The following is a 26,732-nucleotide window of genomic DNA, read 5'->3' on the forward strand; positions in this document are numbered from 1 at the left end:
TTGAATTATACTACAACGTTTTGATCTATGCTTCAAACCTAATCTAGTCTAATTTGGACATGCAAAAAAATAATATTGGATTCTTTCCTAACAATTTAAACATCTAAGATTACCGATTATCCAATCAAAATATTATCATATTATGCTACATGAATGAAGGCATCGAAGGACAGTGAGGTTTCTCGAAAGACGTGGTGGGGAGAAGAATCAAATCAGAAAAGAGAAGAGGAATATGCGAAGGATTACTTTGTATCATGTCACAAAGTGCTTCGGCTTTGTGTTCCTTTCTATCTATCATGTAGATGCAATGTTCTTCCAAGATAAGGATGTCTAAAAAAGGAGGAATTCATGTTGCATCAAAATGGAGTAAATTTATCGGAGAGCTCCGATGAGATGATGAGTACAAGGAACAATGGGCATATTTCTTTGATATACGAATAATTTAGATTCCGAGTCGTGAAGATAAACTCTAAGACGAATTAAAAGTGTCGGAGCGTACAAGAATTATACATTTATTTTGGAAATGAAATTGATGGAGATGTTCCATATGTATAAGAAAACACAATGAACTTCTAATAAAATTTCTTGCAAAGATATTCTCGAGCATCTTTCTTGGTTTTTAGTTTTATGCTTTAAATATCATTATAAAAATATCTTTTAATATCTAGTTTATTGAAAAAAAATGTGTATTTTTCAAGTAAAGGTCGATGCCCATATATATATATATATATATATATATATATATATATATATATGCTATGTCTGATTTAATATCTAGGAGAAATAATTTATAAGAAAGTTTGCTCTAGATTTGTTCGAATAAAGTTTTCGAATAAAGAACTAAGGACATGTTATAAGAAAATATCGCTAATATAGTTTAGATCTATCGATGTAGAGTTGTTTGAAGTATATCCCTTAGCAACCACGCAAACACCTCAATATTCCCTTAGAGGAAGTTGATAAGTTACACCCACCTCTCATCGGGAAAGGTTGCCCCGATCTTAATGGTTCGGTCGGGTCAGACTTTTGTTTAAGGATGTTTTAATCAGTGACTCTACCAACTCAAGATGTGGACAAACTTGGCTAAGTCTTGGGGGTCCATATTGTCACGGCCTTAGTTGGAATTGCCTAAGGCGTGAGGTACCTTTGCGGCCAAGATGTGAACTTAGCTTGCGTTGCCTAAGTCGCGCTTCGCCCTTGCGATATTGCTCCGCAAAGATCAGCCCACTTGTAACCTCTCGCAGGTCCCGAAGGACCTGTAAAAGAGAAAGTTGATTAGTTCGAAAGAACGAGTGACGTACAAGTCTCGACGTCTCGCGAAAAGAGGGGAAGCTTTACAAGCAATTCAGCGAGCACCTTGCGTGCACAAGAGAAAAGAGGGAGAGAGGGAAAACAAGGGCTTTAGAAGGTTGAATGAGCAGCTGCAAGCCCACAAACAACTGCTCACCGAGTCCCGGGCGCGACAACAAGTTCCCGTCAATGCAACATGCGAACTTGCGAATGAGTGTTCAACGCCCGGTACTATATCGAAGCCCCATCCAGCACTGTGCCACTCGGGGGATTCAAAGAGGCTAAGATAGCTGATGTTTTGGTGAGCGGAGGTAGATTCCAGAAATCAGCTCGCGGCACACGAAAACGGAGCTGTTTTGGGGCTGTTTTGCTCGGTTTGGTGAGCAGTCGCTTTGTAACACTACAGCTTATTCAAACTTACATTTTTACAAGCAAAATGACTCAAAACCAAGGCAAAACATACTACCAAGTAACTATACATGTAGATGAGAGCGACGAATGGTTCGTTGAACGGAGTTGTTGCGGGTGCGCGATGACCGTTCGTGACAATATGGTGCCTCAGGTTGGGCTTTCTTCGATAGAGAGATTGTCGTTAGGTAGCACTAGCATGAGTCTCTTGGGCTGCGTCTTAGCTCTTTGATACCGACTCTTATATGAAACTTTATCACTATTTGGTAAATCAATAACATCGCCCTCAATCTGTTTGGCGCGAGTTGGCTTAGCATTATATATCAAGAGGATATTCATCACCATGAATTTAGTCAATATTGTTTTAAAGTATGACTTGTATCTGAATGTGACATACATGTTCGTAATCTCGAAGGGGAGATAGAGTCCCTAATAAACCTCATCAATGAAGAAGTTAATGAGATAAGGTTATTAGTTGATAGCCCAACTTTTTGTAAAATATTAAAGTAAAAAATATTGATATAGCTACCTATGTTGATCATGATTCTCTTCACTCGGGTATTAATCATCCTCACAGAGACTACCAAGATATTATCATGATTTGGGTCAAGATACTTTACCTTTTTCTTCTTGAAAGTTATCTTTGGGTTGATTCAACAAAATCTCATTCGATGAAAACCAATATTGAGTGTGCTTGACTTAAAGTAGGTGCAAGGTAGAGTGAGCAACAAAATAAGTAAGCAATAAAGATAAACAACAAAGAAGAGAAAAGGGGCACACCAGATTTATAGTGGTTCGGTCGTCATGACTTATATCCACTCTCAATTCCTCCTCCGTCGAGGCCATCGGTTTCTACTATCGATCTTCTTTCAACGGGTAAAGATCAATTATCCTTTTACAACCCTTTTCTCCTTTTCATAGGTTAGGAGATAACCTTTATAAGTCTCTCACCCCTTCCTTAAATTGAAATCAAACTTAGAGAAGATGAGGCGAATTCTCACGAGATTACAATATTGTTTTCTCAATTTTTTTATTTTCAGTTCTTGTGTAACCCGTGCAGGGATGAGTGGGGTATTTATAGACCCCAAATGGATTCAAATTTAGAGTCAAAACAGTCTCATCCTGGGTTTTCAGGGTACTAGCGGTACCATCTTCAGTATTGAGTGGTACTATCGCTTGCTAGATCGGTAACTAACGGTACCATTGCCTGTCAGTTTGACACTGGGCCGTACCACCGCCCAATCTAACACTAACATTGGGCGGTACCATTGCCTGATAGGGTCTCGGAGATTGGGATCTAGCGATACTATTGCCAATCTGGGTGGTACCACCGCTCAAACAGCTTGGAAGGCCGAGCCTCAAGGGCTAGGGGTGTCATTGCTTGGGCCAACTAAGGGTCACTAAATGGCCTTCCACTTGGCCCAAAATAGCCCCAACTAAAGCCTAGTTGGTCCCTAATTGAGTTGACATGGTTACATTCGAAACCAACTCAATTAGCCCTTTAAATTATATCGATCTAGATAAATTATTACAAAGCATGGATCCTTTATTATCCAGCATGTCATTGGTTTATCTTGTGGCTCGTCCGATCCTTCGGCGTATCGTCCTCTCCTGCAGTGTATTGCCCAATCAATATATTGACCTTCCGCAACATCCGATCTCTTTGGCGCAATGTCTGATCCTTCGGCTTGATGCCTGAACTCATGGCACGAAGATCTTATATCGGCATATCGATCGATCCTCCAGCCCGAAGTCCAATCTTTTGACATGTTCACTCCGGCCTAATGTTTGATTCTTCCTACTTTAATCAAATTAACTTTCCATGATCAAAATTATTCCCACGTTACACAAAATGCATATTAGATCATAACTTCATCAATTGATTTCATCATCAAAATTCGAGATTTAACATTTTCAATGATAACTTAAGCATAAAGCTTACGACATAAGGAGCTGGTACCCTCGTCATATGAGCTCTTCAATATACTTTTTCAGGTTACAACAACATTCTTTAGTGTTATGATTGTAATCTCAATGGAACCGATAGTATTTGGACTTATCTTTTTTTTACTAACGAGGTTTTCATTGGGTGAGGGACTCTTTATAGCCCCTTCTCCTTTATCCGTAGGAAGAATTAACTCTAGTCATATTTAGAGGGTCAGCTTAGGCCTTGGGTGAGGTAACTCGGATTATTTATTTCTTTTCCGTTGTGATGACCTCGGGATTACGTGACTCCTCACACTTGCTTTAGACCATTGCCTTTTGTGGCAATATATTGATTAGTTCAGTAAAGTGCCTTAAGTATAGTAGTGGTGGCCTCTCTATCAATAATAAAAAAATGCGAGAGGGATTGAGTCCCATTATGAATGTCTACATTACGAGTGATGAATAAACATCTACTATGCATCGGATTTCATTTATGAACTAAGTAACAAAATATATGATTGTTTTTTTCCTCCTCTTGCTCGAGTCCGAGGAGTATTGTTCTTAAAGGCCGAGGTCATATATTCTCAAGAAAGTGATATTCGAATTCTCTTGCTAGCTAGTCGAAAGAGCAAATAAAAAGTGACTTCTTAGGATGATATCATTCTCATGTCGTATCTCTTAATGGTCAAAAGATAGAATAAATATTTGAAGGAGATACAATGAGAATTCAAACGATTAAAATGGACAAGATAAGATAAGGAGAGATGAGTCAAGTCGACAAGATATTATTATATCAGCATCAAGAGGAAGTCAGTCAACGAGGCATTATCATGCACATCTTGAACAACGAGAGGTCGATAGGCGTCTTTACCGGTTCAAGATCAGGTATCGATCTTCGGAAGAGAGAGGCAAATCTAAGCGAGGCGCGTAGCACCAGCAAGCTCTTGCATCATGTCGGCAGACTCCGTGTTGTCGGCCTTCATGCAGGTGGTGCTCGAGAGGGCGTTCATCGCCGCTCGCCAGGAGCTGGGATTGATCCTCGGAGTCAGCAAGGAGCTGAACAAGCTCTCCCGCACGCTCGACACCATCCGCGCCGTGCTGGAGGACGCTGAGGAGAAGCAGATCAGGAACGCTGCCGTGCGTGATTGGCTTCGGCACCTCAAAGACATTGCCTACGAAGCCGATGACTTGCTGGATGCGTTCAACTTCCGAGCCCTGCGGCGTAAGGTGGAGGGCGGAGAACGAACCTGGCAGGTGTTCCGTGTCTTCTCTTCTTGTTTCGGCTTGAGACATGCCCGGTTCCGCAGCAGGATGGCGCATCAGATCATGGAGATCAGGAAGAAACTCGATGAGAAGGCGAAAGAGCGAGATAACCTTCAACTCCAAGAGCTGACCGACGGTACCAGCAGAACCGAAAGTCTTCGTCGGCCGCCGACGAGCTCACTGGTGGATGAGTCGAACGTGCTCGGCAGAGAGGAAGACCGGGATGAGATTGTAAGATTCTTGGTGTCTCAAGAGTCTTCCTCGAGGAACTTGCCGGTCCTTCCCATCGTCGGCTTCGGGGGTCTCGGGAAGACGACGCTGGCTCAGATAGTCTACAACGACGCAAGGGTGACCAATCATTTCGATCTCAAGATGTGGGTGTTTGTCTCCTGCAACTACAACGTCGTCAGGCTCACCAAGTCGATGGTAGAAGCTGCAACCAAGAAGAAATCCGATCTCACCGACCTGAACATGCTGCAGGAGACTCTGGTGGAGGAATTGAGAGGAAAGAGGTTCTTGCTCATACTCGACGACGTCTGGAATGAGGTCCGTGCTAACTGGGACAGAACACGCCTTCCACTGAACGCCGGTAGGAGCGGGAGCAAAGTGGTGATCACGACACGGATCAAACGGGTTGCACAAGTCATGGGCACAGTGCCTCCCTACCATTTGAAGAGGCTATCGAAGGATGCCTGTTGGACCCTCTTTAGCAGGTCCGCATTTGCCGGAGGAGAATTCGCCGGGAACCACAAACTGCAAGCCATTGGGAAGGAGATCGTGTCGAAGCTAGACGGCATACCATTGGCGGCCAAAACCATAGGAAGCATGTTGTTCGCGAGACCAGATGAGGTCGACTGGCGGAAGATCTTGAAAAGTGAGTTCTGGGAGTTGCCGGCGAATGAGAACGACATCTTGCCACCTCTCAAGTTGAGCTATCAGACGCTCCCCTCGCATCTGAAACAATGCTTCTCCTACTGCTCCATATTTCAGAAAGGTTACGAGTTCGACAAAGATAAGCTGGTCAAAATCTGGATTGGCCAAGGATTCCTGCAACACCAGGGTACGAAGCAGATGGAAGACACAGGAGCTGAGTACTTCGACGAATTGCTGGGAAGGTCCTTATTCCAGAACTCCAAGGATGGCTATGTGATGCATGACATGATACAAGCTCTGGCACAATACGTCTCTGTCGACGAATGTTTCATTGCACAAGACTGTAGGCTGCAGGGAATCCCTGGAAAGGTTCGCCATCTCTCATTGACCTCCGAAGATTCACTGCCTATCTCATTAGAAGCATTGTTTGGATTCAGAAGCTTGCGCACGCTTGTCACACTATATGGATTCAATTCCAGTGTCATCCAGATTCCACCGGATCTATTTCTACATTTGAAATACCTACGCGTGCTGGATTTCAGTGACAGTTTCCTCGAAGAATTGCCCGAAACCATCGGCAACTTAGTGCATCTCCGGTACCTGGATCTGACTGCCACTGCCATTGCAAGGTTGCCTGAATCAATTAGCAAGCTCTATAGTTTGCAGACCTTGAGACTGAGAGAGTGTTTCTCATTGAAGGGGTTACCTAAAGGCATAACCAATCTGATAAACCTACGGCATCTGGAAGAAGACAGCAGACTGATCTCGAGTGTGGCTGGGATTGGGAAACTGACCTGCCTCCAGGAACTGCCTATATTCAAGATTCATCAGCAGATCGGACATAGGATATCGGAGCTGAAAGATATGACGGAGATCCGAGGAAGTCTCTGCATTTTGAATCTGGAGAATGTGGCTGATGCCGAAGAAGCAAGACAGGCCAGATTGAGCTACAAACAACATCTGCAGAAGCTGCAACTAGAATGGAACGCTCACAGTGCGGGCAGCTTTAGAGATGAGGACATACTCGAATGCCTGCAACCACATGAGAGCCTCAAAGAGCTTCATATAGAAGGCTACAATGGCAGCAGGTTCCCCAGCTGGGTAGGAGATCCAGTTTTCTCTAGCCTTACGAAAATGTACTTGCACTACTGCAACTGCAGCCTCCTCCCACCTCTGGGACGGCTGCGCTTCCTTACTCACCTAGAAATGCATGGACTGGATGGGATCAAGCATCTTGGTCCGGAGTTCTGCGGCCATGGTAGGGATGGTGGTTTTCCTTCCCTAGAAGTGCTGCAATTGGAGGACATGACAGATTGGTTGGAGTGGTCTGGAGTCACCGAAACCCATTTCCCGTGCCTCCGTGAGCTCAGCATCGTGCGCTGTCCAAAATTGAGGCGATTGCCTGCCATCACTTCTCTTTCTTCGGTGCACATATCCAACTGCTCAGACCTGCAATCTCTACCGGCGGACCTGACCAGGCTTCGGAGACTAGAGATATATCACTGTGAAAACATGGTGGTTCCGTCAGAAGGCAGCGGGCTTCAGTCACTGGCCTCCCTCAAGCACTTGGATGTCGAGAACTGTCCTAAGCTGATGTCGGTGGTAGAGGCAGAGGCTGTTCATCTTCCCAAGTCGCTTCAAGTGCTCCGAATCAACTCATGCACTGATCCGAGCAGCTGGGTTTTCAAAGAGATAAGATTCTTAACATCCCTCCAATATTTGCAGATTTCCGAATGCGTGAACTTGAAAGTTCTTCCGGAAGGGCTTCGTGCCCTTCCATCCCTCCATAGCTTTCTGGTGCTTAGGTGCCCTCAGATCACCGCATTGCCGGAGGATGGCTTGCCTGCGACACTGCAATGCTTGTCCGTAGAAAGCTGTCCGATGCTGCATGAACGGTGCAAGGAGGAGAGAGGCCTCGACTGGCACAAGATAAATCACATACCCACCGTAGTGATCGACGGCCAACACTTGTAAAGGTGATAAGAACACTACCCGATCTCTCTGTCTTTTGCATCAACCTAATCAATTAGCAAAGCTCTATAGTTTGCATAATTCCTGGGCCTGTTGAAGATGTGGAACTTATCATCTTCTTATGGTGAAGCCAATTACTTGGCATCAATTAACTATTCTGCTTCTCTCCTCAGCATGTTCTGCATCAATTATGGGGAGAATCACAGGAAAAAGACCTGTTCGTATGAGATACAGTAGGGTTTTAGTAGCAAGTTTTTGTACCACTTGGAAGTTTATGATACACAAACTGCTGAGCATATATGGAATAGCTACCTACGTGCACCTAAAACGCGTTCCATTTTCGCATTGGCATTCAATCGAACAACTGACGTGCATGAGCACCTAAATATTAAAGCAAAGCCGTGCAGAAATGCTAGACCGTGTGGAAACTGATCAAGACGGAGCAAAGACATGCCAGAGCTACCGGTGGATGACACGGCGACGGAAGGCAAGCAGACGTCAACCCCAATGCCCCGGTCCCGACGTGGATCGAGAACCCGGTTTACAGCAGGCGACGCTCGGGGATGGAGGGGGAACTATGCGTAGGAAACTTGGCACGGAGGAGGGTGAGGAGGGCAGAATGAGACGGCTTTCTTTTCCACTGCAAGAAACAGAGTACACGAAGGCCTAATCGGAAGACTTCGAGCCCAGGCAGGGCATGAGTGCCTGATTGGCTCAACTGAAATCTTATGCATTGTAATCGATTAAATACCTAATGTGTGTTACCAGCGCTCATCAAACAACGGCAGCAAAATGCAGACATGAAGAAGACGATGGCCTACAGCAGATCGATACTATGCGAAGTGGTCTCAATCGCCTGTTTCCCAGAAGGAACAGGGGACCGATACAACTGATTGAAGCTGAACAAGATTTTAAGTGACAGTTGTACTGTAATCAAAATCATGAATACATCAAACACTTCAAAGTCTGATTCTTCATGGTGAAACAGATTAAAACCCTAACAACAAATTCTCATTGATTATGTCAATAATCATTTTCTTAAACGAGGCTACGAGCATGCAGAATGACATTATGATGGCCTTTTTCTTACATGAGCAACAGTACACTGCATGAATAAGGAGGAAGGAAGGAGTACCATACTTTGCTATACATGATCTGATTTAGCTCCACCAGTGTCCAGCCATAGTACTGGAGCTAGTAATGCAACATATCAGAGAGGTACTTCAGATCAGCCCTAGAACAGGAAGTAATGTGCTCGACAGGAACAGAGGGCTTGTTAATCCCGCGGCCGAGCTAGCCAAATAGAGCTCAGGGCACGAAGACGTGAGAAGTATCCATGTATGGCAAGAAGCGCTCGTGCCGACTGACGGGTAGTTAATATCCGGTGCATCTGTTGCAGGGTTTGCTGTCGCAGGTTATCGGCCTAGAAAAATAAACAGAAAAGACGTAGTGATGAATAATGAAAATTTCAAGCTCGGTAATTCTATTGCCAGTGAAAAGCAAAGTTACTGCAACGTTATCTGGACCGACAGTGGCGGATGAGCCGAGACACCTAAAAAGACTTAAAAGAACCCCGACCACAAATTGAAATACCATACGACGGAGAACTAATTCAAGGTATGCAAAGGCCTAATATTGATGCAGAGTCATGTATTAAACCATAAGTAATTTACCTGGCGAAGAAAATTCTCAAGAGTTCCAAGTTTTCCCATTGCCATAGCCATCTGACCCATGTAGTTTGCAACATTCCCTGAAGATCCTGAGGGGGCAAGCGACCCGGCCAGTGTTTCTGCCAAGGACTGCTGCAACGCCTCCATCCCTTGAGACAGAGCATCCTCAGCTTGCTGTGATGACTGCTGAAGGTTGCATATGCCCATCATTTGCTGCTCTGTAAGCGGCTCCAGCTGATTTGCAAGTAGCTGCAAAGTTAAAGCACAATTAGAACTGAACTAATGAACCGACAAAAGGACCACCCAAAGTAGCCCCACAACAACAACTAATAGTCATGCCCCAGCTATTTGGGGACCAAAAGAAAGCCCATGATTAGAAATGTTACTGAAAAAAGAAACCCAATTTGAATTTATTCCATCCCAAACCCATTTGCTTGACGAAACTTCTGGTGGCATGAAAAAAAGCTTAGAAAAAATAATAATAAATACAAGGTATGAAGTTCTGCACCTTCAGAAGCTCAGATGAACGGAATCCTCCCAGCCATAAGAAACACCTTTCAGCTGGTGTCTTCCACATGCCTGAGAATATATGAAAGACATCAGCCTTGGCAGCAATGCCCTTAAGCCTAAATATTTCATCATACTGAGCCATGACACCATCAACGATAACACGGAGATCATTTTCACTGGCATGAGCATTCACTGCAGATCTCAGCTCATTGATCTGCCGGTTATGTTCTTCGAGCCATCGTGCATATTCTACATCAAAAGCCAATGCCCCTGCAATATTCATTTAGCATGCCACTGATTATAGGACAGGAAGCAATTAAACTAAAACACAATGTGTACCAGCATGTGTCAAAGGTAGGACATCAATTCGTTGGTATAATTTTTTAATTTACAATATGAAAGAAGATTAGCTGATTAGTCCTGAATATAAATAAATGTGGGGATGAATAAATTGCATAAAAGATTTAATAAATTGTGTGTGAGTCAATTACATCCGAGTTTATCACATAAAATTCTGCCTAACTGGACCAAAAAGAACCATAATGAAGTACTTTAAATCTGTGTTTCAATACCAAGGATATTGTAAAGAAAACAAAGATTCCTCGTGCATTCAACAAAAAAGCTACAATATGATGATCAAATATTTTCCTATACAAGAACCTGAACAATTTTGTTGAAGGATGTACTTTTGTGAACCCTTGCTATGATAATTTCTCATTAGTTGCCTCAAGCAGAGAGTTTCATGTAAACAAAAAGTACAACTAGCAAAGATGGAACAAATGTATTTCTCCCCCTACAAAATATGCTCTTATGTTACACAAATTATGGACAAGGTTGTTATAAACTCAATGTCAGATGAAGAGATCATGCAGTAGAAATTACCATTTCCACCCATGGCATGGGATTGATCTCCTGAGCCAGAAATAAAAATTCCCTGAAAACACATATTTCAACCTGATTACATAATCCACAATATTGGCAACAAAAAAAGAAAAGATAAGGTCTCAATAGAATAGAGAAGAGGAAATGTTCGCGGAAAAGGATCATACCTGCTGCCGAGCTCTTTGGAGCTCCTGCTCAAGTTGAGTTAGCTTCAGTCTACTACTCTCTAGTTGTTGTACATAAGCCTTGTAAATTAAGAAGACAGGAGAATATATAAATAATTAGAAATATATCTTACTGAAATTAACATAAAATCTGCAAACAACTGATACTGCAAATTGGATTACTTTTCCAAAATATGCTAAAGCTAACTTATTTACCATGCCCAATCAAGAAAATGAGAGAAAGGTTATTCTGAAGCTATAGAGTGCACATTAAAATCGGGTAAGGTGAATGAACAAGTAACAGCAGGGTTAATTTACCTGACAACAAGTAATTTCTAATAACAACATCTAAGAATAAATATTTACCCATATCCCAATAACATACCATAATACTCTTACAAGTGCTAACCAAAGGAAGTATCAAAACTTGCAAAAAGTGCAAAGAAAAAGACTAATCACCTTTTTTCTTAACCTACTCTTTCTTGCAGCTTCACGATTTTGAGCCAGTCGACGAACTGTCTGTTCGAAAATAATTTTCAATATAATTAAATGTATATTTTTTACTGAAAAAGGAGGCAACAATTAACTGGAAAATGCAACAAACATGTACCTTTTGGTCCAGTGTCTTGTCCTTCGATCTGTCACTAGAATCAGATGCTGCAACAACAGCATGTTGTCCTCGTTCTAACTGAAAATTAAAAGATAAGGATACATAGCCATAGACCATATCAAAATTTGAATACTAAGCAACTACTTTTTGGAACATGAAGCATATTCCATGTACATGTAGTGGTCATAGCGATAAATCCTCTAATCAGTCAAATTCTTTGTTGATATGTAGCTACAACAAATTATTAATCATGGAGATTGCATTTCTGCCAGTGCCATAAGTGGTTTATAGTCCTTTTTTTAGAGGTCTATAATCTTAAAAAAGCATTGTATTACGTTATTGCCAATGGTCTATTAGGTTTAGTTGTCTTTGCTTGCAATATGTTTCTGAAAATAAAAAAAAGAACAACCATTGATCTTATTCATGGCAATTTACCATATCCTGATCTGAAAACATAGCTCAAAGATATAAACATAAAACAAGGAAATAAGTTTAAGACTACAATAGTCATATGGCCCATTATGTAGTATCCAACCCAAACCAGATTTTGGACCAGCTGCCTTTTGGCCCAAATTAATGAAATATACCATAAAGCGCTTTTTTTTTTGCTGCAATATTTGACTGGATTAAATATAACTGGACATAAGTAATCTATTAGGATAGTTTATACATTCAAAAATCCCTTGTAAGTACCAAATCAGCTAGGGAAACTTTTCATTCCCTTTATTGGCACAAGTGTATCACTCATAATTCGTTTATCTACAATCCACCTTAGCGGCCCTATACATTTTGCCATCTTGATCAGTCTCACCATCTAGTACCTCGATCCTTTAAGCTTTTCCAGATAGGGCTATGGACCTATACCCTCCTCCAGACTGGAGATAATGATCACTTTGATATAGAGGTAAGATTGGTTACTGGTCTCCTCTCCATGATAAAGACGATGGACCGTTGCTTAAAAGCAAAGATAACATAGTTCTACTTGTTCAATTTCTTTCCTCTCTTTTTTCCCCTTTTTTTTTTCTCTGTGGCTGCTTCTGTGAACATATCACCATGCTATGGCAGCAGCATATACCACTCCAAATGAAAACCAACACAACATAACCACCTCAGACTTGTATCCTTAATATACATAAATTAATTAGTGGTTTTAACACTGCCATCATACTTGCAAGTTACCATACTCTTAGTTACTATGAATGCACCAGGTCCTTAAGAAGGAAGAAGACCATAAATTAAATCCTAGGAGTAAGTTTACCCTACAAGCATGACTAAATAGTTAAAAAGATCATCCTATCTATTAAAGCTGGGGTACAACTAAAGACCTTCTAGTCTCCATTTTTCACTTGGTTGTTTCCAACAATACATTTTATGGAAGATGACAAACAATCTAATATAGAGATCATCAAATGTGATTTAGATCATAATCTAATAGTAACCAGTAACATTGCAGCAAAGGACATAATTTTCTTTTTTCAAACAACAACTTAATGTTAACCTGTAACCCAGAATCAGCTCCAATTTTGAGATAAGTTCAGGGTTAACCCAGGACAATTAGTGCCCATGAGATGAAATTTCTGAGACTTGGGAATGATGCAAACAGAAAAAACACTCCAATCGACATATAGATGCTCATAAATATCCAACAAAGTGATGGCCAAGAGATGAATATAGCCATATATGAAAGTCATTTAACCTCAAGGCAGTCTAAATTTCTTTAATATTTCACTTGAAACAGTAATATACAATTTTGTTGCCAGCAAATTTATATGCATAAAACATAAGCATCAGAGGAAATAGCATTCTATTTTGTGGTACTTGGACATAGTGCAGTAAAAAATGTTTCAAAAGCAGAATAATTAAAATGAATGATTTTTCCATATCCCTAACTAAAGAACAAAGGAGCAAAGAAAATCACCCTCTTATCTTTGTCATCAGTATCCACATCTGTGGAGGTATCTGTCCTAGGACTCGCATCTGCCATTGTGATCTCTTTCCAGTTCTCAAACTGACCACTGGAAAATAGACCGAGCTAGGCTGGTATCCCTTCTGTTGGGGTGACGTCAAAGACTCAACTCTAGCAGCTGAAGGTGTAATATCTATGGAAGCTAAAACCTGGTATCAGGATAGGGAAAATGATAACTATTTTCTACAAGCAGCAACTAGCTAAGCACACATGATGCTACAAAAGACAAGAACATGTGAAATCTTGCTTTAAAGAGATCTGCATACATAATAAAACGTTAGCAATGCCAAACCTCTAATCCAAACTATTTGGCATAAACACATGGGTCCTGCTATAATTTAGATCTAGAGGCAAGAGATCAAACTATAAGCTTAGTTAATTCCAGCCTTCAAGCAAATACAGAATATCTTGCCACCTCAAATTATCCTGCTATCATATTTTGCCTCTAGTTCTGTTTTCCCTCTGTGATATTGTTAAAGAAAATCAGAAGGCAATTAGCCATTAGAAGAACAACTGACAAAGTTCTAGAGTAAAAGGCAAAAAATGAATATATATATATATATATATATATATATATATATATATATATATATAGTAAAATATTGGTGCATACTTACAAAGATGTATATACAATACATATATGTGAATATACACATGCATATATGTATGCACATATATGTATATCAAGAGCATAAATTGCACGCCCCAGCCATGCTGACATATTTCAATAGAATACCACCAAATCAACATGCTTTTGAAATGGGACTAGGCCAAAATAGAACCAGAATAGCACAATAACGATGGTGAAAAAAACCTTAGTCAAAAGCACATTCTTCACTGTTATTGGAAGCTTACTTCTATAACATCAATAAAAAGCAGTCTCCTAGGCAGTTATAAAATTGATAGCTTCTTTATCATGTAACCTAGGTCCTAAAACCGATTTAATTTAATCGTCTATTAAAACTACATAAGTTAATGAACCTATTATGTAGGAGCAGTTGCTGAGGATTGAAAGGTCAATCCATATAGTAGATCAAATGCGAGCTAGTAAATATACAGCATGGTGATTTACTAGTTCCCACTTATGTACTACATTTCACAGGCTGAATCTAATTATTTCCACAAGTGTGCACTTGTAACTACCAAAAATCAACTTGGGGTTTAATCTTTAGAAAGCCCCGAACCAAAGGGGTGAGTCAAGGACTATCTAGATTTAAGAAAAGTAAGAAGTTTCTTAGATAATTTGATAACTCCATTTTTATACACCAAATCAGCATGAGCTTTAAATTTATGACACTGGACATATTGCTTATCCATTCTCTTCAGATACCCTCCTAACACATACTTGGTTTCATTTACCAGGACCGAGTAAAGAAAACGTTTCAAAGTTAAAAGTTCGATGAGAATATTTTATTGATCATTAAAGACCTACCTATAACATTGTATAGCCTTGATATGACAAAACTTTAAGAATTAAACAGAAACAATTTTTTTGAAGTTAGAATTTTGATGACAAATATCTGCTCATCTCTCAAGACCAAGCTAATAATACAGTACAATGGTTACTTCCTGTTTTGCACTGTTGAAATTTAGTGTAGTAATCAAAACTTCTGTCGATAGTTTCCATCTCCCTTTTAACAAAAGGAGACTTTCTTTTTGCCAAGTAAACTTTATAACAAAAACAAAGGTCAAGTACTAGGTAACCATAAAGAAAATCTTCTTTTCCAAGAATCCAAAAGTTCTGCATGATCATCTTTTTCTTCATTTCTTTTATGCGTTATCCTTCAATGCAAGAAATTAATATAAAAGATTGAATAATTTAAGAACACTGATAGATGAGCTATCAGTGTCAAGTCACATACTACTTCAATAAATAATACTTCACGTTATCCAGCATCCACATTCGTCATTCTAACAATTTCATATCGAGGTTGAAAAAATTGCTGTTTATAATGATTTCCGCTGTTATATAACGAAGTAGACAGTTTAAATAGAGAAGAATAAAACCACAAACAAGGTATCATAGCTCCTAATTCTAGAGCAAAGAGAGCTGATCACAGCAATATGAAGCAGGAGTAGTCCTAAGGTAACCATGACAGTGGTAGCTGAACTCAAAATTATATCAAGAGATCGAAAGGTACCAGATTTATCAAGAACGACGGCAAGAACAAAGCATAGAAGAGACATACGTGTTCTGAACCACCGTCGACGAAGAAATAGAGCTTTCCGTCCCGGCCGCAGTTAGCTTACCATCTTCGACTCCAACCCCACCTGTCCTACTCCCCATTCACCGTCACCGTCACCATCACCGCCGCCGCCTCCACAGGGAACGCACTTAAAAACAAAAAACAAAAAACAAAAAACAAAAAACAAAACCAAAAAACACCCTCAAAATCTCAACTTTCCAACCTTGGAAGGCTTACACAGGGCCGAAGCCGAATAATCCAGAAGCTCCCCCCCCCGCACCAACCCCTCGGAGCAACGAAACCGAATCTCCTAATAAATCCAAAGCAAGGGCAATCCCCAACCGAGAACGACAACCCCGCAACCCTTATCCGTACAGCGGAAGCAAGCGACGAAGCGACACCCGTCGACCTCCCGGAGGGAGGGGGAGAAGATCGAGGCCCTATATATATATTTATTTATTTATTTATTTATTTATATTTATATTTATATTTATATACAAAACGAATCTTGCTCGAAGCAAATGGCGAACCAGCCGCGACCCGGCCCGGATCGGACCACCGCGGAGCAATCTCGGTGGAATCTACAGCGCGCCGAAGACGCAAATCCGCCGCCAAAACCCTAGGTTTCGGGAGTGGCGGCGTCGGAGGACGGCCACTCCCTACCCACTGCCGCCGCCGCCGCCGCTGCTGCTGCTGCTTCGATCTCTCCGGCTCTTATTTTTAACCCCTGGCCATGTATCGAAACTTGGGGGGATTTCGATAATGGAAAGCGATAAATTTTACTGATCTCGGGCAACGGGTGACGCTGCCGCGCCATCAAATCTATTGGCGTCGCTTTCTTGAAACGATGCTTCTGGCTTTCCTTTTTTTTTATACCTCGTTTTGTGGGGATTATTTGGAATTAATCCCATATTCTTTCCTTTTTTTCTGTGTTTATTATCGTCTCTACTGTTCCAACAGTTGACCGTTTACCCGTCAGTTGGCGGTGCGCTCGTACATGTCGGCAGTGTCTTTTGCCCACCCATACGTATATCGTACGTACATTCGAGGTTTGTATCGGTGATGGCCCCCACTTACCTGCTCCTGTGGTTGACCGAGAGCGTGACGGCGATGCCACTGAGGTCAGCGTTGGAGACTGGAAGTTCATTCGTGGTCAAAGTCAAATCGGATTGCTCCCCTAAAAACTGTTTCAGCAGAAAATTAATTAAGACCGAATTTGCATGAAAAATCCCTCCTTTTTAAGTCTTTTTTTTTCCCTCTCTATCGATGTCTTATCTTCTTTTCATCTTCAAATGCACCATATACGATTAAAAAAAAGAAAATCTTCAAAAAGAAAAACCTCTCCTTTGCCTCGCTTGTTGGACAATGTTTGACTACCCATCAGGTCTTCTCACAGAGATGGGAAGATGTATGCCAAAAGAATTGACTTTTTTTCTTGGATGCAAGAACGAGTTATTACTGCCATATATATATATATATATATATTTGCAGACCAAATCACATTGACTGTTCTACGAGCATGGTTAAGAGGTATCAGATCAAGACACTTTCTGGAGAAAGTAATGCAAACAGTATGTGAAAATATATCATCAAGATATATATAAATAAATCAGACTGAGAGTTTGAAATGATGTTAACCTCAGTTTTGATTCTAAATTCAACATCTTCCACACAAACATTAGATATGTCCATGGATCAACTGCGAAGGCAATCTGTCCTCTTAGGATAGCATCGAAGATTCTCCGTTTGGTTTATGTCAGAATAAATATTAGATATTTGTAAACTCAATTAAAGAGAAAAAGTAAGATTTTTATCAATATCATAGTTTATTCTGTCAAATAACTTGCCTTACTTTCGCTCAAGTAATGAGGGACTTAACACATGGAGTTCAGTCAACTAGACTCAACCTGTCAGTATGAAAGAATTTTTCTTTAATATTCTTGATTTAATGAATATTTTCTTGATCATTCACAATAAATAGAAGTCGCTTGTGTATAGTTTCAGATCAAAAATTTCTTTTAAGGTCACTATTTTAGGCCTTGTGTTTAACTATTTTATCGAAACGATCTTACGGAGCATATCCCAATGATAGTCGTGCTAGTGATGCCTAAATACGAAGGACTTATCTTGAGGAATCATCTTTTAAAAAAACTTTCAATCGCCTTGAACATATAATTCTCAAGCGTAATAACTCTCGAAAATATATATTTTGATTCTATAATTGATCGATAATCGATTTTGATTCTAGCACATTCTAGCATCACATATTAATTGATATAACATGAAAAAGGAAGAGAAAACAAGAATAAACTTACCAAAGAAATAAACAATGTTAAAGGTAGAGAAAAACAATGGAAATCTATCTATTAGTAATCTTACCCCACTTTGAAAATTGAGGAGTTTCATGGTGTTAGATTTCATATAAACTTATCTCTTTCCCAACATTTTAAGCCTTTGGAATAAACAAGATTGGTTGAAAAAACATTGCTAAAAAAGTTGTGTTAAATATGCCTATAAATTGACTTTGGAAGCATCTTTCTATTCAATCAATCAATGATTGGTTGGATCTTTCAGCTAAAAATGGAGTGTTCCATGAGCTCCTCAGGGAGTACTGCTGTGTAATCAACCAATCTAACCCTGTTCAAATGTTCCATGAGAATGGATGCTGAGCTGCTTCAGATGCATTACTCCTCTCTTGAGAAGTTATCCATGACATTGAGCTACAAGAAAACTTGCTTCTTCTTCACCCAGATCTCATATCTTCCAGAATTATTCAATCTTCTGCTACATTTGTTTAATTTTTTGTTTCCTGGGCAGAGGCTGAATGAAATTTGACTCCAAAACTTTTTCTTGACCAACTCCATTCTTGCTAAGACCAGATAAACTGGTAGCCACATGGAAATAGCAGGTCAGTCAACCATTGGAACTTTTAAGAAGGAGGTGTTCAAAGTTTCAGATCATCAATGTTGACCATACATACATCTGTCAATAATTTTGATCTACTTCCAGCAGCTAGAACAGTACAACAATCTACTTCTTCTTCTGTGTTTAATCTTATCAAAGTCTTACAGGAAGAAAAGAAAAACAGAGGCGAACTCTTCTGACCATGGAGCAGTCAAATTGCAGACATCTTGAAGCAGCATTAGCCCGTGCCACTTGCACCTCATAATTAAGATACTAATGGAATTCATTATATTTGCAGAAACTGATAAGGATCAAACTACCGCTGGTGAGTTCCTCCATGACAGTGCCATCTTTAATTAACAGAAGAAGAAGAAGACTTGGGAGAGTAGATAGAGAGCTCCATCGTCCATGTATCTGTGGAGACAAAAGCTGAGGAATATAGGATGAGCAAGCGATGTTGTTCTGACAAAGTGTGGAAAATGGGCAGGAAAAGGCCACTTCAGATGGCTTTTCAACCTTTCATGATCCTGTTTTCTTGCAGGATGGATGAATCTTTCTAACAAGTGAAAGTGTGGAAAAAATGCAGCACAGAGAGCAACTTGAGCTGGCATTTCTAGCTTCTGTGACCCTTGTTTGCTTGCAGGATGGATGCAAGCTGGCATTCCGCAGGTTCAGATCAGCTTGAATTCACAGAAAACACAGGAAGAAGCAACAGCATCCACCATGGTCGTAGATGCCGAGCACCAGGGATCACACATCGGTCTGAGGACAAATGCTCTGTGATCAGGTTCAGCATCAAAATCAAAAGACAGCCTTGGAGAGATAGTGACTAGTTTCGCTTCAGAATCAACACATGGATTGCAGAAAAGGATGTCACGCACGTATTGATGACGGTAAATGACGCAGTCGAATCTTAGATGGCTGGATCATCCTACCTTATCTCCTCCCGCCCCCAAATGTGATCCACATCCCCCGATCGTGAAGAAAGTCGAGTACTGGGAGTGCCAATTCCTGATCAGTAATCCGTGGGTGGAATTGCTCCCTACCTAATGACCTCTCGAAGAACAAACATAAGAGACAGGAATTCAAACAACGGGAAAAAAGATGGAAGCGTTCTACTGTGCTCCGAAGGTCTATTTAAAGACAAAGACACAGATGCATCCTCCAATTAAGAGATCAAACTTATGGGTCACGTCTCAAATACCGTGACTAGTGATTACAGTCACTCGCCATATATCCATTCTACGAGCTGGAATCCCTACGTATTACGATATCGATGATGTCATACGGGTGGTCTTCGATGCCTTCGACGACCGCGTGGCGTGAACTATTGGCGTGATCGTTGATTGCTTTCAGATTGGCGTCGTGACGTCGTTCTTTCCTTTGTTGCTCTCTCCTCTCCGAGTCTTCCTGTGTTCCTCTCGATGTATCTATCCTACCCCACGTGATCTCTTCGTCTTCAACCTCAGCTTCGAGGAAACTAACCGCAGCAGATCTTTCCTGCCCAGATAGCGGCTCAACAATACGCTATAAATAAAGCTGATCTCCCTTGTTTGATTGCCCCATCCACATCGTCCAACTCTTCAGCTGCCTCCTTGTCTAGATTTGTAGATCCAGATATGGGGAGGCCAAGCGTCCATCAGAAGAGCCCCAGGGAAGGCAAGGCCAAGAAGAAGCCGGTCAAGGTGGTCTACATCTCCAACCCCTTGAGGGTCACCACCAGCCCCGCCAAGTTCCGGGGCCTCGTGCAGAAGCTCACCGGCCGGGACTCCAACGTCGCCGACACCGACGCGAGGGCCAACTCGCCCACGGCGGACTCCGTGCCTGGACGCGCGGTGGCCTGTGACTATGGCGGCACGCCAGGACGAGTCGATCCGACCCTCCATTCGGGTGTCGCTCCGTATGAGGCCGTGGAGGCGACGCCGTATGAGGTGTTCGACGATGTCTTCGCCCGGCAGATATTGGACACCTTTCCCGGCTTCGAGCGGTCGACGCTGTATGTAATATGAGCCTTATCTCTCGAGCAGGCGGGACGAGGAGACATGCATGCTTTTTAGTTCAGATAATTCCATCAGCTATCACAATTGTCTGATCTCGATCTTATGGGGTGAATAGCACTCTTTGATGGCCATTCATGATAAAGCCAAGTTTCATGATATACATTACTAAATCATCATATTTACATTAGCAATGTAGGCATAAAACCAATAATATGTTATATGTTACATGAAAAATTTTAATATCAAGATTAAAATCAAATAAAAATAGATCGGATTTACGATCAATACTTTTCAATACCATTTGAAATGAACTTTATTAGATTTGTAAGGGCATCATCTTCTGATTCAAAATCATTATCGATTTGTAAGAAGAACTATTCTCATTTTTCTCTCTTCTTATATTTTCACATGACTACTTAATAGATTAGGGACACGGAGGATAAGAGAGGAATCGTAATCTCGATATGTTTACAACTACTATAGTACTTGTCATTATTAGGCAAGATAACTACTGCGATGTTATCACAAAATATCTTTAGCGGCCTAGTAATTGAGTCGACCGCACCATCCTGAGATGAAATTTCATATTTATAAATTTTGATTTGTGGCATCGAAGCATGTCACAAATTCAACTTAATGATACAATAAGTAATTATTTTATACTTGTCTAAGAAATTATCCCTCCAACTAAAGTGAATATAAATGAATTCTTACTATCAAGGCAATTTGCAAAATCAATATCTTGAATATCACATTACTTCAAGTTGATTTGATTTTCTGTATGTAAGCATATAATCTTTTCTCTCATATAGATATTTCATTACTTTCTTTATAGTTTTCTAATGTTCGTTGCTTTAGTATCTACCTAACATTATAATCGTAAAATCGATATATAGTCTTATAAGTTTGAGCATATAATATATACTTCCAACTGTGCATGCATAAAAAATATTCCTCATTTGATTCTTTTCTAAGTTATTTTTCATATATTGATTTTGATTGAAATTTTCACCTCTAGTACTAGGTGTGTCATTGGTTGAACAGTTGCATATTAAATCTCTTGAAGATTTGGTTAATATATCATTTCTAGGATAGTCCTAGCAATCATCGATATCTATCTTTGAATATCTAATAATTTGTTAAGAAATATCCTAATTTTATGCAATAAACTGAGATCATTATTATATAAATACATATAACACCAATATAATAAACTTGTTAGGATCAAGAGCACTAAGAGGGGGGGGGTGAATTAGTGCAGCGGAAATCTTGTAATAATTTAAAAACAAAAAGCTGCGTTCGTTCAAAAACGATTATGATGCAAAAGCAAATTCTCAGTTTGTATCTAAGTGCAGTTTGCGTCTAAGCGCAGATTGCGTCTAAGCGCAGTTTTGCGTCTAAGCGCAGATTGCGTCTAAGTGCAGATTTACGTCTAAACGTAGATTTACGTCTAAACGCAGTTTTACGTCTAAACGCAGTTTTACGTCTAAACGCAGTTTTACGTCTAAACGCAGATTTACGTCTAAACGCAGTTTTACGTCTAAACGCAGTTTTACGTCTAAACGCAGTTTTACGTCTAAACGCAGATTTACGTCTAAACGCAGTTTTACGTCTAAACGCAGTTTTACGTCTAGACGCAGATTTACGTCTAAACTTTGAAACTCGTTTGTATATTTGCAGAAGGCAGTATGCAGTTGAAATCAAGACGTAAACGTAAACTGAAATCTGATGATTGAGCGAAGAAAGCCGATTTACGTCCGAATGCAGTTTTACGTCTAAATGTTGAAACTCGTTCGTAAAATCGTAGAGGACAGATTGCAGTTATTAATAGGATTAAAATGCAAGCGTAAACTGCAAGGAAGCTCGTTCGTAAAAGCGCAGAAAACAGTTCTGCAGAATCAAACGTAAACGTAAACTGTAATGTACGAAAATACGAGTTTACGTCTGAATCCAGATTTGGAAGAACAGCACTTAGAACTTGTTCGTGAAAGCGCAGAGAGCAGTAGTGATGAGGGAGGTTTGCAGTAATGATAAAGTGCTCGAAATTAAACGCAAACCAGAGATTTATAGTGGTTCGGTCAGCCTTGACCTACTCCACTTTTGGCTTCCTCTACCGATGAGGTTGCCGACGTCAACTAGCTGCCTTCCTTCAATGGGCGAAGGCCAAACTTCCCTCTTACAGTTTCTCTCCTTTTGACAGGCTTAGGAGACAACCTTTACAGACCTTTCTCTCCTCACTTTACAGTTGAAAACTTGAAGAACAGAAGGAGGAGACTCAAGGCTTTACAACACGTTTGAGCTCTTTAGAATCACAGAAAAGATCACAATTTTGGTATAGGTCTGTATCTTTTCAGTGCTGAATGGGTGGGGTATTTATAGGCCCCAACCCAGTTCAAAATTCGAGCTCAAAACGATCAAATCGATCTAATCCCAGAATTTCTGGGATCAGGCGGTTGCACCTCTCGACTGGAGAGGTGGCACCGCCTGGCAGAGCTCGAAGACTGAGCTCTGCCGATTGCTTCTTCTCTGCCAGAGCTCGAAGACTGAGCTCGATGGTTGCATCACCTGGCAGAGCTCGAAGACTGAGCTTGGTGGTTGCATCACCTGGCAGAGCTCGAAATCTGAGCTCGGTGGTTACATCACTTGGCAGAGCTCCAAACTGAGCTCAAGCTGATGCACCATTCTGCCATAGCTCGAAGACTGAGCTTGGTGAATTCATCACCTTGCAAAGCTCGAGACTGAGCTCAGGCTGATGCACCACTCTGCCAAAGCTCGAAGACTGAGCTTGGTGGTTGCATCGCCTGGCAGAGCTCGGAACTTGAGCTCTGGCGGTGCAACCTCTTGGCTGGAGCGGTTGCACCTCCCAGCCCCTCAGCCCAGGCGGTTGCACCTCCTGGCTGGGGCGGTTGCACCTCTCAACCCCTCAGCCCAGGCGGTTGCACCTCCTGGCTGGGGCGGTTGCACCTCTCAACCCCTCAGCCCAGGCGGTTGCACCTCCTGGCTGGGGCGGTTGCACCTCCTGGTGCAATCAGGGTCCGAATGGTTCACTCCATTCGACCCACTTGAATCTTTTCAGGGGCCCAATTGCCCCAAGATTAAGCTAATGGGTTCACCTCCCATTTTCCTGCTTAATCATCGTGCTAACTACGATTATCCCTAAGACAACTTCTGCAGCTTGCTCCGATGCGTCAATCGCTTCTTCCGGCGAGTTTCCGGCCAACTTCCGTCGATCATCCGACAACCCTCGGTGATCCTTCTGCGGACATCCGGCATACTCCTGGACTCTGCGACGATCCACTTGGCGAGTTCCGACGAGCTTCGCTTGGCAAGATTCTGGACTTCTCGGATCTGTTCTCTCTGAACCTCCGACGACCGTCCGAACTTCCGTCGAACTCCCGAACTCCCAACGTGATCATGATCTTGACTCCGGGGCAACTCCTGCTGCTTGTCTTAATCTCATCGTAGTTAATCCTGCACACTTATCTCAACACATAGATTAGATAACAAATGACAATTGACTTCATCATCAAAATCCGAGATTCAACAATCTCCCCCTTTTTGATGATGACAATCAATTGATAAAGGAGTTATCCTTAACTCCCCCTATCTATATGCCATAGTTGAGATAAGTCAACCTTGAATTCAAGACCTAAGAATTCAAGTGACGCATTGATAAGTTAGATCAGTTAAACTTATCAATGCTCCCATCATGATGCCTATCATGATGTATCTCTTCAAGAATTATGTCAAGACATGACATACATCAACAAGTTTGTATGATAGTGTTTGTAACCAATCATCATGCAATCATATAAAGCTACGAAGGACTATTTACATGATGCTTACATTTGAGATTTTCTAGTAAGTTTGCATTTTCTTCACAATATCATATCAGGATATGATGCAAACTATAGTACATGTTCACATATCTCTTGGTGATGCAAGGATGGCATAACATTGTTTATAGCATCACTTAAGTATTTACAACTATGACATAGATATGATTATTGCAGTTCAGCTATGACATAGTGTATATCAATTCATATTTTTCTCCACATATCTCATGGTGATGCAAGGATGGCATAACATTGTTTATAGCATCACTCAAGTATTTGCAACTATGACATAGATATAATTATGGCAGTTCAGCTATGACATAGTGTTTATCAATTCATATTTTTCTCCCCCTTTGTCATCAACAAAAAGCATGATAGCATTATCAAGCAAATAAAGGAAGTCATGACACATATATCACTTTATTGTTTTTGTTTGACGGAGGAAAGTCATTTTCCAAGGAGTTTTCATAAGAGAGTACGGGAACATCCCATTTTTAGCATACAACCCGAAAAATGAACTTTTTACACGCATTTAGTTAAAAATATTTGCAACATGTTGTTTGATCAAGCGTTGTCAAGGCATGTAATAGTAATAACATCCGAAAAATAATTTTGATGTAGTAACACAATTATTTCAAGTGCAGCATTATATCATATTGCATAGCAGGATTTTTATTTCAGCAAGTGTAGCATTGCATTACATGGTAATATATCAGTTCGTATGATGCAAATTTTTGTTTGATACATGGCATGATAGCAATCATAATAGCAACCATATCAATGTCATACTGCTGACTTATCAACTTACATTGGTATGTTGCTTCATATTTTCAAGGCATAGACTTTTAAACCTTTTTAGTTTTAGTGCAAAAAACGAGATAAACAATAAGAGATGTTTGCAAATATGCTTACAAAGATAACCATAGCATATCAGGTAACCATAAAGACAAAGTCCTTCATGAATAACATAAGGAGTTTACAACATGTCATATCAAAAACATCAGATGTTTATACAAGCTTATTCATGAGGTGGAAGATTAAAGTGCCTAAATAAGGAGTCAAATTGTCGATGGATTTGTTGTAGCTCGGTTAGGATTTGATCTTGTCGAAGTTCAAGCCGTTCTTGTCGTTGCTCAAATCGGTCCATCCGAATCCCGATATCTTCGATGGATGATGTGTGAGTTTGCTCAACCGGATGTGTTTCCTCAAAGGGACAGATTGGAGGAGAGTGGGTACTCCTAAAGACTGGGGTTTCCGGCTCTGGTTCAGGTTCAGGTTCAGGGGGATTAGTTCTTCTAGGCATTCTTACCCAGTTACCGTTTCTATAGTGACATCTTAGTCGGTGAAGTAGATTTTTGTTTATTATGCTGTATCTATCTGATTTCATTACTTCTTCTTCTAGTGGTATTTGAATGTCGTAAGCTTTCATTATTCTAGTAATAATTCCACCATATGGGAGCATCATATCTTTTGTAGATAATTCCAACATGTTTTGTTGAATCAGATAGCCAAGACAAATGTCACGTTCTTTCATGATTAGGTACATAATTCCTAATTCCAATTGACTCACTTCATCATGATGATATTGCTTAGGAAGAATTATACTAGTCATTATATGATGAAGTATCTTAGTGTTAAAAGGCATTAGGTGTTCACAACTTTTAGAAATAGATTCTATGTTAGGATTGGCAAGGATTGTTCCTAAGGCGTCAACGTAAGATGTTCCAATTGTATTTTCATCCCATGATCCTTTGAAGTAAAGTCCTATGCTTTTCATGGGGATACCTATTATATCACAAATGAATCTATCAGTGATTGAAATGTGTTGTCCTAAGAGATAGGTTGATATCCTTTCTTCATCATCTTTTTGCATGTTGTTGTAAAACAATCGAACTAGTCTAGGATAAATGGGTTCGTTGATCTGCAAAATGGGAAGTAGATTTAGGTTTGCAAACCAATGGATAGTCTCTACATCTCTTAGTTCATTCAGATCTACATATTTTCCCTTATTGATGCTTCTTAGTTCGAAGGAGAGAAATTTTTCAGCATGGTTTTTGGAGTCAAAAAGAGTGAGATCAAACTCTTCTACTACTCTCCTCTTTCCCTTGTCCCTTGAGGATCTTCTAGATCCCATTACTACTGCTGTTTTAAAGGGATGATAATGAGCTAAAGAAAATGAAGAACAAAACAGAATTTAAGAGTTTCTTAGAGAATACCTTTGTGAAATCTTCAAGAGAAGGAAGGATTCTTTGATGTTTAGCTCCGAAATGGGA

The 26,732-nt window shown here is 40.6% G+C and overlaps 2 protein-coding genes across 6 annotated transcripts; one reads left to right on the forward strand and one right to left on the reverse strand.

Moving 5' to 3' along the window:
• Positions 1 to 4,357: 4,357 nt before the first annotated feature.
• On the forward strand, positions 4,358 to 8,698 carry LOC103979542 (putative disease resistance protein RGA3). 2 transcript variants are annotated; one of them, XM_018824084.2, is made up of 2 exons: positions 4,358 to 7,736; positions 7,905 to 8,698. In XM_018824084.2, exon 1 carries the CDS (start codon positions 4,576 to 4,578, stop codon positions 7,732 to 7,734), a length of 3,159 nt encoding a protein of 1,052 aa, XP_018679629.2. In that variant the 5' UTR covers positions 4,358 to 4,575; the 3' UTR covers positions 7,735 to 7,736; positions 7,905 to 8,698. The 2 variants fall into 2 exon arrangements, with proteins under 2 accessions (XP_018679629.2, XP_018679630.2); XM_018824085.2 differs by having other exon boundaries at positions 8,139 to 8,698.
• A 13-nt stretch (positions 8,699 to 8,711) lies between these two features.
• Positions 8,712 to 16,546, reverse strand: LOC103978872 (transcription factor TGA2.2). Of its 4 annotated transcripts, XM_065143836.1 has the most exons (10): positions 16,250 to 16,545; positions 15,723 to 16,159; positions 13,486 to 13,682; positions 11,568 to 11,645; positions 11,417 to 11,476; positions 10,961 to 11,038; positions 10,794 to 10,845; positions 9,910 to 10,181; positions 9,405 to 9,650; positions 8,712 to 9,154 (listed from the first exon to the last, which is right to left on the reverse strand). In XM_065143836.1, the coding sequence occupies exons 3-10, from the start codon at positions 13,549 to 13,551 to the stop codon at positions 9,008 to 9,010; spliced, it is 999 nt and encodes a 332-aa protein (XP_064999908.1). In that variant the 5' UTR covers positions 13,552 to 13,682; positions 15,723 to 16,159; positions 16,250 to 16,545; the 3' UTR covers positions 8,712 to 9,007. The 4 variants fall into 4 exon arrangements, with proteins under 4 accessions (XP_064999908.1, XP_064999910.1, XP_064999909.1 ...); XM_065143838.1 differs by having other exon boundaries at positions 13,486 to 13,675; positions 15,723 to 16,546; XM_065143837.1 differs by having other exon boundaries at positions 13,486 to 13,666; positions 15,723 to 16,545.
• Positions 16,547 to 26,732: the final 10,186 nt, after the last annotated feature.

Source organism: Musa acuminata, chromosome BXJ3-3, assembly GCF_036884655.1.
Source record: "Musa acuminata AAA Group cultivar baxijiao chromosome BXJ3-3, Cavendish_Baxijiao_AAA, whole genome shotgun sequence".
NCBI lineage: Eukaryota > Viridiplantae > Streptophyta > Magnoliopsida > Zingiberales > Musaceae > Musa > Musa acuminata.